This window comes from Cyphomyrmex costatus, unplaced genomic scaffold, assembly GCF_001594065.2.
Source record: "Cyphomyrmex costatus isolate MS0001 unplaced genomic scaffold, Ccosl1.0 scaffold127, whole genome shotgun sequence".
Classification (NCBI taxonomy): domain Eukaryota; kingdom Metazoa; phylum Arthropoda; class Insecta; order Hymenoptera; family Formicidae; genus Cyphomyrmex; species Cyphomyrmex costatus.
The window spans coordinates 355,626-368,958 of NW_017275249.1; the positions used below are offsets into that span (position 1 = coordinate 355,626).

At 35.1% G+C, this 13,333-nt stretch overlaps 1 protein-coding gene across 1 annotated transcript in view; it reads left to right on the forward strand.

Annotated features, from left to right (window-relative positions):
- LOC108782433 (odorant receptor 46a-like) overlaps nucleotides 1-7,364 on the forward strand; it is a 12,161-nt gene extending 4,797 nt beyond the window's left edge. Inside the window, exons 3-5 of the mRNA XM_018550712.1 lie at nucleotides 740-941; nucleotides 6,219-6,374; nucleotides 7,320-7,364. Coding sequence (XP_018406214.1) covers nucleotides 740-941; nucleotides 6,219-6,374; nucleotides 7,320-7,364 — 403 coding nt within the window. The remainder of the gene's footprint in view (nucleotides 1-739; nucleotides 942-6,218; nucleotides 6,375-7,319) is intronic.
- Nucleotides 7,365-13,333: the final 5,969 nt, after the last annotated feature.

Below are 13,333 nucleotides of genomic sequence, written 5' to 3' on the forward strand. Positions count from 1 at the left end.
TAAAACGTTGAGTATTTCCACAGAGAGAACAATTTAGCTCATCAAGCGATTGGAAGATCGTTTGTGATGTATCCCTGTGGTACTAATGAGGTCACAAAATTAACGTTATATTAATAAAATAATGTGACAAGTAATTGTCTCTCTGACAAAAAACTCACCCTCGAGTAATCCATGTCGTTAAAAGAGTCATTTATTAAAATTCGGTGACGATCAAAATCATTATTTTGTTAACACATTGCAAATGCAAGTCGTCCGAAATATAAAACTTTTATAACCGTCTAACTAACTCGACGTATGAAACTATAATGTTTAAGATTTTGATAATGCAAAGTCATATCTTGTTTATAATAGGAATATATGCTTCATGTAGATCTAATGTGTCTGTTTGTAGGTTAAGACTGTTTTGCTGTTTTTTAATGTTGAGCATCTCTGCGACAATACGTTTCCCATACCACGGTTCTTCATCTAAGATTTGTACATTATTCCAATCGAACTCATGTCCTTGTTGCAATCTGTGATCTGTTATCACCGATTTAGAGCTCGTATTCCATCTAATGTGATTACGGTGTTTAATTTATAATATATTAAATGTTTTATTAGATCACACATATAATATTGACTCTTAATTGCCTTTTTATTTCATTGACAATAATAATAGTTTACTGTAATAGAGTTTACTGTAAAAGAGTTTATTTTAATGATTTTATTTGCAACATAAATTATTTAAGTGTTATTACAGATACGCCAGGACGGTAAATGTCATATTCAATCAGGTACTCTTTGTCCAATTCTTTGGCAGTATATTGGTATTATGTACAAGTGTATATTATCTATCAGCACATAGTACGCTATCCGAAACAGCCACTTTGATAGTGTATACTATTTGTATGTTTGTACAAATCTATGTTTATTGTTGGTCGGGAAACGAAGTCATACTTAAGGTATCGTATTTACAATTCAGATAACTCAAATAATAAACAGATAATTTTTTTGTAAATTACAGTAATACAAAATTATGAATATACGTATCTTCATAATTATATTTTTTGTTTAATTTCTAAAATAATTTAATACTTAACGCGTTAAAAATTAATTTATATTTGAAAAATAAGGGAAACATTAAAGTAAAAATGTCTCTTACGAGATATATTTTCAAAGGCTTGTGTTATTTATTCAATTTATAACCTTAGTTCCTATTTTTATGTCAAACTTGTAAGAAATATATTCAAGTTTTATAATTGCCAAAAGTTATTTAGTAATATTATTGTTTTAGCCGGTACAATTACGGCTTAATAAAAATTACGGTTACAACGGTAAAATTAGCTATACTTTATTACAATATGAAATAAAGGTTTCTTTATATATAAGATATGATATCTTATAATAGGAAACCAAGGGGAGAAATAAAAATAGCTTTTTATATATAAGCGTTTTTATAATACAACACAAAAGTAGGAACGCCGAACATAGCAAATCTCAATCTCAATTATATATAGTATTGTATAACTTTTTGATATAATATTGATAACTTTGTTATTTTCAATTAAACATAATAGTCTTAAGATTAGGAATTTATTGCAATTAGTATATCAAACTTATATACTTTTATTATAAAATAGTAAAACTCCTGTTTAGGTGAGGCTCTATGACCTTTAATCTCTATAATGACTTTGACCTTCATATATGTTATTAAGGTCATAACCTTGAGTGACCTAAAAGTTTTAGCCATTGCTCGTTATTCGTTAAAAAGTTATCAATAAAAAAAGTTCAACTATATAACACGAAAATTCCATGCTTTAAAATATGTTATCAAGGTAATAAATACTATATTTTTCTTTTAGCATTTCATCTGAAAGCAACTCTCACCTCCCTTTTCCTGCATTCTTTGCAATCATGAAAAATATATATCCTATTAATAATGGTCTTGAATAAAAATTTCATTATAGCAATAATGAGACATTATGATTTTTTAATTCTTTTGGCTAAAATCTGTTAAGGATCATTCAGGGTTATAACCTTGACAATATATGTCTAGATCAAAATGAGATCATTGAGGCTGAATTCCTTACAGCGAACCATAGCGAATATCTTTATTTTTAAAGTAGGGAATTCTCGTGTTATATAGTTGAACTTTTTTCACGCGAAGCGAAAGCTGCAGCTACTTCATATCAAAAAATGGATTAGGTTAGGTTATTTTTTGTTAGTAGTGGAGTCCTCCGCAAGGGAGGGGGGGAACGGAACCTACTGCATTAAGTCCCTTTATATAAGACGACCGACAGAGTGTGAATGAGGCAAAACCGGAAAAGTGCGCGCATTTTCAACTGCGCTTTAAAGTGTAAAACTGACATTGTATATATCTTTTTAGCGGAATTTGTGCAATAATCTGCTACACAGCCAGGCATTCATAGCTATAATGTATCAATAAACAACTATAGGTTAAGTTATAACTACACAAGAAAATCACGTTTTTATTTCATTAAAAGAATATATAATTACAATGTAATTTTTACCATTTACCTCTTCTTCTTCTCCTTAATTTATTATAAATGTCACTCGCTGATTGATGATAAAATGCCAGCAAACGAGCCGCTCACCTCTTACCAAAATGTAAATAGTGATACATACACATAGATGGTACCAAAAAAATAGAGAATGGACTGCGCGATCCGTGTGTCAAAATGATCGATAGGGATGAGAGAGAGGGATCATGAAAGACGGCCATCTCCCTCTCATTCTTCTCCCATTACACCATCGAATGGAAAAAGATCGAGATGGCCGTCTTCCACGGACCCTCTCTCTCATTTTCGTCGACACATTTTGATACTACTTATTGTTAGATACGCAGTCCATTCTCTTTCTTTGGATGGTACACACATCTAGCACACATGGACACGCAACTTCCGCTTTTGCCACAATTTGGCGGACCAATCAGCGATCGTTACTCTATTGGCTGTATTATTATAGGTACTCTACTGCATTCATGCAAAGCGATTCTCACCCCATTTCTCACTCTACGAAAGGACTGACACTTCCATGTCGCTTAATGTTGTAAAGTGTATACAGTAGTTTCCGCCTCTCCTGCGGGTAGGCTCTACTACTGAAAAAAAAACTTAATCGTACCCATTTTTTTATGTGAGGTAGCTCTCGCTTCGCGTGGAAAGTCGAAACCCACGTGCAACAGTACAATCATAGAAGTCGTGCGCTGTTTGGAGGAAGGGGGGGAGGTTGGAGTTCGTGTAGAAAGTGTCAAAATGTATGTATAGAATAGTATTTAATATGGTAAATAGCAGAAATAGTTTTTAAAACTTTGATTGTTAATAACTTTTTAACGAAGGACGAGGGACGGCTAAAACCTGTTCAGAGGTCACTCTGCAGGGTTCATGACCTTGATAAAATATGTCAAGGTCGAGGTCATCGGAGATGCCTCCCATAAACAGAAGTTTTACCAATTTTTTTGCAACAATTACATGCATGATTAAACAATAAATTTTCCACTAAATAGATTTTACTCTGAGAGTATTAAGTTCATAATGGAACTAATTACATACAGTTATTACTTTAGCAGAAACTCAGCTATTTCATGTTAGGAGTCTATCTTATAATAGATAACTTTACGAAATACGTAGAGTAGCATAGATAGAAGTGGGCCACCGTCAGAAGTGGGCCACCCGCCTTTTTTGTTTTCGCTAGTGACATATCTGCCAACCGAATATTTTGTTATTTGTTTATCAACAAGAGCTCAGTTTTCAGTAGGTTATTGAAGCGTGCAGACGTACATTTGTGTTTTCCAGCAATTAGTGCCAAAAATATATACTTTTTCCTTTTTTCTCATTGTGAAAGCTATCGTGATTTGCATAAGTTATTAATTAAATTCAATCGGGTAAATAGCCTGTATTATAGTATTAGACCTGACCTTCAAAAATTTAAAGAGATTTGAGCATATTGTCGCGTGGTGTTCTCGCCACGTTATTTCGCGTCAAGTTGTGCTTGTGGATAGAAGTGGGCCATTCTTTGCAGACAGAAGTGGGCCACTTTATTGACGTTCTGTTTCGACATTTAGTGTTTGTATATAAACTAATCAAGTGGTTCGATGAATTAATTTGAACGTTTTGGCGATCATGCCACCAAGAAAACATAAACCGACTGGCTATGAACCCATCGACTACGACAAATTGCTTGGTGCTACAAAGCAAGTAAAAATCAATAAAATTTCGGAACGCGCTGCTTGTGTTGCTGCAGGTATGAGGCGATCAACTTTTCAACGTCACCTGAAACGCGTTGATAGCGTATATGAGGATTTCGCCACCGATGAACAATTGTTGGATTTCCTCAAAGAAAGACGAAGACACGGTGGAAAAACGGTATTTTTTTATATGTCTTTTAGCTTTATTTCATTTATTTAGTCAGTCCACTTCGTCGTGTTACACCGAAGAAAAAATCGAACCGTGGATGAAAACCAATGCAAAGCGCCATCATAACATTGCCCGAAAATAGGAAAGTAGCAGAAGATGCAGCTGCAAAGCGACGCAAATCAAACATCCCTCCTCCGAAAAAACGTCGTACAGAAAAGGTGAAACGTTCGAAACCTTCGTCCTCATCCTCAGAAGAAGATCGTGACTTTTGTTTAAATTGCACTAAATTGATGCCACACAAAATGACAAAGAACAATTCAATCAAATGCAACACATGCGTCCGTTTCATTTGAAGTGCGTCGACATGGGAAATCGAAGCTATTTCACGTGCAGAAATTGTGACTCTGATCTAGATTTGACCGACAACGAATAATTTTTCTGGCCTTTTCATCCCATTTTTTTTCATCATTAGTTTTTGCACTTTTTTTGTATTATTGAGACAATATAATAAACAATATTACACATGAAAATTGGTTTTTACAATACGATTTCTTGGAAAAATTAATTATTTAACATAAAAAATCATAGTGCTTGATCCTTTTACTTGTTTTAGATGAAAAACATTGGTGGTCCACTTCTGTCTGCAAAATCGTGAAATCGCATATTTTTCTTTTTTTACTTAACGATGTAAAACAATACGTTAAAATAAAAAATTTTCAAATATGTGTTTGTCAAAACTTACATAATCCCTCTCTCTACAAATAGACGCAATTAGTGTTTAAAAAATATTAATTATAAATATCCTATAGCATGAAAACCAAAGTGTGGCCCACTTCTGTCGATGCTACTCTATATATACGGGTGTCCCATTTTAAAACTTCCACGCGGTTATTTCAGAAAGAAAGCGTTTATCGAAAAAATGTTTCAGACAAAAGTTGTTTGACTCGAAGGGGGACATAAGGTGGTGCCATCGATTTGATCTTGGATAGTCCTCTGAAGGTTACGTTAAGGTCACCTTTATTTTTTTAAATGGAATTATGTAATTTTTTTTAGATATCGTGATTCCTCTAATTATTTTGCATATAAATGTATTAAGGTAGAGACACCAAAAAACCAATAGTTTACAAGACATTTTACATTTTATTTTGGTACATATTGACACAAAATGTTAAATAACTCGTAAACTGTTGACTGTTTAATTGATTATCGTACTTTAATACTTTTGTGAACAGAATAATGAGATATATCAAATGGTGTAAAGAAAACACATAGTTGAGTATTTAAAAAATTATCCATTTTGCATACATTTTTATTAAAGCAACTATGTGTTTTCTTTACACCATTTGATTTATCTCATTATTCTGTTTACAAAAGTATAAAGGTACGATAATCAAAAAGTGAACAGTTTACGAGTTATTTAACATTTTGTGTCAATATGTACCAAAATAAAATGTAAAATATCTCGTAAACTATTGGTTTTTTGGTATCTCTACCTTAACACTTTTATATGCAAAATAATTAGAGGAATGACGTTATTTAAAAAAAATTACATAATTCCATTTAAAAAATTAAAGGTGACCTTCACGTAACCTTCAGAGGACTATCCAAGATCAAATCGATGACACCATCTTATGTCCCCCTTTGAGTAAAACAACTTTTGTCTGAAACATTTTTTCGATAAACGCCTTCTTTCTGAAATAACCGCGTGGAGGTTTTAAAATGAGACACCCGTATATGTACCTATCTGTATGTACAGAAGAATGTTCATAAAATACATGTATCGTAGCATATATATTTTTGTGTATTCAATAAAATAATTTAGTAAATATTGTTATGTAGAAGTAAATATTTTATTTATGTTGATAGAGTATGAGCGTAGGAGATACAATATATCGTATGAACTGGCCTTCACTATCCATCAACGAAAGAAAAGAACTACTAATGATCATGTTACGCAGCACACTTCCTATAAAATTTACTAGTAGTTTCTTAATAACCTTATCTCTCCAGTCTTATAGCAGTGTTCGTATTATTGTTATTTTATATTATGGGGTCTAAAATAAAAAGATTGTAGGATTATAAGTCGTAAAAAATTAACTAATTACAGTCGAATATGAAAAAGATAATCGACTATGATTGGTTAATTAAGACCCTACGACTTAAGACCCTATAAGATCATCTACAATTCTTATATTGGAGACCCCACATTATTCTTAAAGCGCTTGTAGATTTGGCCAATGTACACGTCAACATTTGCTAAATATTGACTACATTCAATATCGATAATTACGTATGTTATGTATTAGGTGTACAAAAAAAGTTCTGAGCTTTAGATTTCATACAACCGAAATAACAATTTAAATTTTATATATCTTCCCGCTCTTTTGCGGTTTTAAAGCGTTAACATTTGGCCTTCTAAATTGCCATACGGTTTGGCGTTTGATGCACATAACCTCAAAAATCAGTAGTGTTCACGATGGCAATAACAAAAGAGCATATTCGATTTTCCATCCACTTCGCGTTTCATCTGAAGAAAAATGCTGCTGAAGCCACTGCAATGATTTGTGCTGCATATGGAGAGAACGCTATAAGTCATGCTACATGTAAAAGATGGTATCAAAAGTTTCGTCAAGAAGATTTCAGTCTTAAAAATGAATCGCGTGCTGAACGCCTTAAAAAGATTGAAACGGACGAATTGCAAGCACTGCTGGATATAAACTCTGCGCAAACTGAAAAGGAGCTTGCAGAACAGCTTGGCGTTACGCAGCAAGCCATTTCCGTACGATTACATACGAATAAAGATTGAATTTTACAAAAAAAGCTCAGAACTTTTTTGTACACCTAATATACTATGTAAAACTTCGCTAAAATTGGCATACGTTGGCCATATCTCTGGAGGCGCCTTTATTGTAAACAAATATACCCAGTCTTTTCTGTGTTAATACATTTCTGACTTTTTTCTTTTAGATCTTAAAAATATCATACTCAGCATTTAATGTATTACAAAAATGAGATAAATAATAAAAAGTGAACTTGTATATAATAATAATGTTATAGCATTTTGGTAATCAGTGTAAATTTTTGCCTGTTTATTTATCCTGCAAGCTTAACACAATGTAAAGATGACACCGTTATAAAGTTTGTAATTGTTAAACTTGCAGTTCTTCTTTGACCTACCTTATTCTACTAATTGCACAATAATTAGTGAAAATAAATATTGTTCCCCAGTAAAAATCAATATTATTAATCAATATATTATATTAATATTTTAAATAAATTAATATTATACAAATAATATAATTATAAGGCTCTGTAAGTATAAAACACTATAGGAATAATAAGGGCAAAGAACCAGTAATATATTGCTGGTTCTTTGCCCTTATTATTCCTATATTATTATAAAAATGAAAAGTTCAAGCCATCTTCAAAAAAAGATACTCAAAAATTTAAACTATTTCATCTAATAATAATATATTACCACGAAAAGTAACTGATATATTATTAATTATATGTGCCAGTTCAAAGTAAACATATATAAAGTGTATGTAACTTTCGGCCGATTTTCGAATAACCTCCGCCTTCCGCTGTTCTCCCTCACCTCACCGCCCGCTCGCAGATCTAACTTTCGGTCGATTTTCGAATAGTATTGTTCGGATATATAATATAAATTCCGCCTTCCGCTGTCCCCCTCACCTTACCGCCACGCGCGCAGATCTAAGAGCGATATTTGAACTGCGCGTGAGACGGTGAGGTGAGGGAGAACAGCGGAAGGCGGAGGTTATTCAAAAACCGGCCGAAAGTTACATACACTTTATATATGTTCACTTTGAACTGGCACATATAATTAATAATATATCAGTTACTTTTCGTGGTAATATACTAATATATTATTATTAGATAAAATAGTTTAAATTTTTGAGTATCTTTTTTTGAACATGGCTTGAACTTTTCATTTTTATGATATGATTTTTTTTCGGATATCACTTACTTTTTAGAGTATAAATATATCACAAATAATATTAAAAAATAGCGAAAGAGAGCGAAATACGGCGAAAGAGAGGGGTGGTGGAGGTGGGTGGTGGGGAGAGGTGGTGGAGGTCCGGTGGGTCGAAGATGGTGGAGGTGCGAGTGAAAGGTGAGAGGGGATGTTAAAAAATTACATATTTCGGACGGACATACGGACATACGAACAGAGAAGGAGATGTTTCTTAATTTTTCATAAAAATCATCACTTTTCAACCGCTTGTATCTCCAGAACGGCTTGACCGATTTTAAATTTTTTTAGCTCAAATTACTTGTGGCGATGCCGCCTTTCAGGACATATAATGTTCGATTCAAAATTTTTTATATTTTAGTAGTTATGCACCCTCCAAAAATGGACTTTGGTGGTTCGGGATAAGAGACTTGTAGTGTCTTTTAGTTTTTGAACATGGTCGGAGACACTACCGCGTCTCCTAATACAAGATATTGTAACTATAATGAGAAAGAAAATAGGAATAAAATTAGAAAATAGAAATCTGTGTATAAAATAAAAAATATATATGTTACATGTAATTCAACATATAAGTGCACATATGCAATGAATATATGTTGGAAATCAAATTGATGCCCTCAGCTATACTGTTACTTGCTGCCTAGTTATTTGGTGGCGCGACACTCGCGGGAGATAGTCCTCTCAATTTAACGTTGTACCTTTTCCCCCTACTTTACTCGCTCTCATGTTATGGCGTCTCTAACCGCCACGCGACTTATCGCTGTACACTACGTGTTATTGTCTATCACATTATAATAAAGAAGTTTATCTTTTACGGTGTACACGAGTGAAGAGTGTTTACGTTCGTATTTCCACAGCCTATTCCCATAATATACGAGTATGTTTTGTACATTGCAATACAATGCATAATTGGGTTTAATATGCACGAGTAGCATTATACAATAATTTTGACTTTGACGTTATTAATACAATCAAAATAGAATAATTTCTCAATCTATGCCATACATGTGACATATGGCGCATAAGGTTAATATATAATTATATGCTATAAACTGTTATTAATACATAATTATTCTATAAACTTGTTATACTCGATATACCTAGTTAATTTAGGAAATAAGTAATCATATCTCATAGAGAGAATATTAGAGTTAAGAAAAGAGAAAAATACTCAAATTTCTATACAATAAAAGCTGGCGTTCTACAAGGCTCAATCTTGGGCCCTATGCTATACGTAATCTTCACGTCAGACATACTAATGATAAAAGGAGTGATCACTGTAACATTTACTGACAACTGCAACACCACGATATACTATATATATAGCAACCGAGATTCGACGAAATCTAGGGACCTACAGATACGCTTGACAAAGTTACAACAGTGGTTGCAGGAGAATCCAGATCAGTATCCAAAAATCTAACAACATAACTTTCACCTTAAATGAAAAAAGTTGCCCTCCAGTCTCAATTTGCAACGAAATCTTATCACAAACGAACTCGGTAAAGTACTTCTGCATGTAAGAGCTAGGCCGAGAAAAAATGTCAGGCGCTCCATCGATGTCGGGACTTGAACCGAGGTCTCGAGTTGTCTACACTAGCAAACAAATGTTGGGACCGTCTGTATTACCAATAAAGCTAACGGTTTTGACGTTTTCGTCCCTGTCCAATTTTTTCGTAGGACAGAATAAAAGTTTTTTTTTTACGATTAAAATATACATGTTAATCTTACGTCCTAAGGACTTATCCTTGCATGTATTTTGTATCCAAAGGTGAAAAAAAATTACAGGTTTTTTAATTTATTTCTACCTTCAACGTTGGTTACTATACTGAGGTAAAATTAATAAAGAAATCTGTTATTTTTTATTTTTAAAATTCAATGTTTTCATCGAATTTCAAAAGAGTAATAACCTCCATAAAGGAAGATCGAGTGTCACAGTGCACTTATTATCAAAGTTTACTATATACAAAGTTATTGAGAACTTAACTGGTTGACCGGTTACAAGAGAAGAGAGTACATTACATAGTCGCCGCTGCCAACATAAAACTCCGTTCCTTTTGGGCGGATACGCATGAGGCGCCACATACTCCCCTTCTAGAGTTAACGATACTAACTTAAATTATGTAAGAACATACAAAGTAGTACATTACGATACAAGGATCGTAAGTGGCACTTTCTGGCACGGCGAAGTTAGCGCCCGAGCGTAGCGAGGGCGCTATCGCCGTGCCTGAAAATGTCACTTAGTGTAGGTTAATCACTACTAATACGTTGTCCAGAGTACTATTCCAGAGTCTTTATTGAGAACTTAACTGGTTGACCGGTTACAAGAGAAGAGAGTACATTACATAGTCGCCGCTGCCAACATAAAACTCCGTTCCTTTTGGGCGGATACGCATGAGGCGCCACATACTCCCCTTCTAGAGTTAACGATACTAACTTAAATTATGTAAGAACATACAAAGTAGGAACACTAATATTAATTTTAAAATTATACTTAAAACTAACGCTAGATGATATGTAATATTGTTACTTATTTTTAGTTAAATTGAAACGTACCCATCCTTTGCCACTCGGATAAGTTCTAATGGGTTTTTCTACTGTTAAATCTGGTGACGGGGTCTGACTAGGTTGTGTGGGTGTCATGAGGGTAGTTTTTTGAGGTTGATTGTCTGTGTCTTCTGACAGAAAATGTGCAGGTTTCAGACGTTCTACTGCGACGCTAACTGTCCTACCATTTAACTCGATAGAATAAACTTTATCTGAGATCCTTTCCACAATTTTGAACGGGCCACTATAAGGACGTTCTAGGGGTCTTTTTACTGAATCTTTGCGTAAGAAAACGTGTGAGCAGTTAGCGAGTTCTTTAAAAACGAACGTTTTTTTCTTGCACTTGTGGGCTACTGGAACTGGCCTAACTTGTTGCATACCTTGGCGAAAATCGTTAATAAAAATTTGGGGGTCTGGTCTGAAATCTCCTTGAAGGAAAAACTCTCCTGGTACCCTAAGGGTCGTGCCATACACGAATTCGGCTGGAGAAGCATTAGTATCTAATCTAACTTAGTGAGTCCTTAATCCGAGCAGTACTGTTGGGAGGATATCTGTCCAATTTTTAGTGTTGTGACACATAATTGCTGCTTTAAGAGAACGGTGCCAGCGCTCTATCATCCCGTTGGAGGCTGGGTGGTACGCCGTCGTGCGGATGCGCTTGCAGCCGATGAAGGAAAGAAGGGCCGAGAAAAGCTGAGACTCGAATTGAGTCCCTTGATCTGTAGTGATTGTCCCAGGGGCACCAAAGCGTGTGATCCAGTTGTCGTAGAATGCTTTCGCGATAGTTCTTGCTGAGGTATCAGCTATCGGGATCGCTTCTGCCTAACGGGAAAAACGATCAATTAGTGTTAAACAAAATTTGAAACCATTGTTTTCTGGAAGAGGTCCAATGATATCAAGGTGAACGTGCTCGAAGCGGCCATCGGGAGCCGTAAATTGAGCAGGAGTCTGTATGACGTGTCTAGAAATTTTTGATTGTTGACAGTCAATGCAACTTTTTGCCCACTTAGTAACGTCGCGATGCAAATTCGGCCAGATATATCGTTGTCGGATCATACGATCAGTGACCTTAGCGCTGGGATGAGCGGGATTGTGGAAGAGATTAAAAACTTGTCTTCTCAAAGAAACTGGTATGTAAGGACGGATGGCTTCTGCCGACAGGTCGCAATAGAGCTCGGAATTTGAGGAGCCCCAGATAAATCTTTTTAATTTAAGTGACGATGAGTCAGAAAGTAATAAATGTTTAAGTTCTTCGTCTTCTTTTTGCCGGGAAGCTAAATCGACTAACTCGAATTCTACCGGGAGGCGAAGGCCTTCTATGCGGGAGAGACTATCCGCGACGATGTTGTCGGATCCGACAAGAAATTCAATGTCTATAGAAAACTATGCTATAAATGACAGCTGTCGTAACTGTCTAGGAGACGCCTTGTCAGAACGTTGTTTGAAAGCGAAAGTTAATGGTTTATGATCTGTTAAGATCTTGAAATTTCTACCCTCTAAAAAGTGTCGGAAGAATTTGATCGATTCGAATACCGCGGTAAGCTCACGGTCATAAGCGCTATAATTTTTTTGAGCGGAGGATAATTTTTTAGAGAAAAAAGCTAGAGGCTTTCAAAACCCCCCAATTTTTTGTTCCAATGACGCTCCTAAAAAGAAATCTGACGCGTCTGAGACCACACGAGTTTCTGCCTTAGTTGATGGATGCGTGAGTAGAGTCGCATTAATTAACTTCGATTTTGCCGCTGCAAATGCGGCTTCTGCTTCAGGGGACCATTTAATTTCTCGTTTATCGTTTTTGTGGGAGTTTTCTAAATATTTATGTAGAGGAGCCAAAGTTTGTGCTGCCTGGGGGAGGCTACGCCTGTAAAAATTTAGAGTTCCCAAGAATCTTCGCAATTGGACGACTGTGCGAGGTTTGGGGAAGTCCCTAATGGCTGCTATCTTTTCATGTGTCGGTTTTATGCCTTCACCATTTACTAGATACCCTAAAAAAATTATTTCTTTTACTCCAAGAGTACATTTGGAGGCGTTTAAAAATAGCCCAAATTCCTTAAGTTTTTGAAAAACTAAGCGGAGGTGCGTTTCGTGTTCCTCTTCAGACGAGGATGCAACGAGGATATTATCTATATAAACGTAAACGAAATCTAAATCTCTTAACGCTCTATGAATGTATCTTTGAAAAGTTTGCGCAGCATTACGGAGACCGAAAGTCATCGAGAGGAACTCGAATAGACCGAAAGGGGTAATAACTGCTGTCTTCGGCACGTCTGATTCAGCTATTGGGATTTGATAATAAGCTTTTCGCAGATCAAGTGACGAAAAAATTTTTTTTCCCAGAAGGTTAGCCGAGAAATCGTGTAAATGTGGAATCGGGTATTTATCAGGAACAGTGATCGCGTTTAATCGGCGGTAGTCACCGCAAACTCTCCACTCGTTTGAC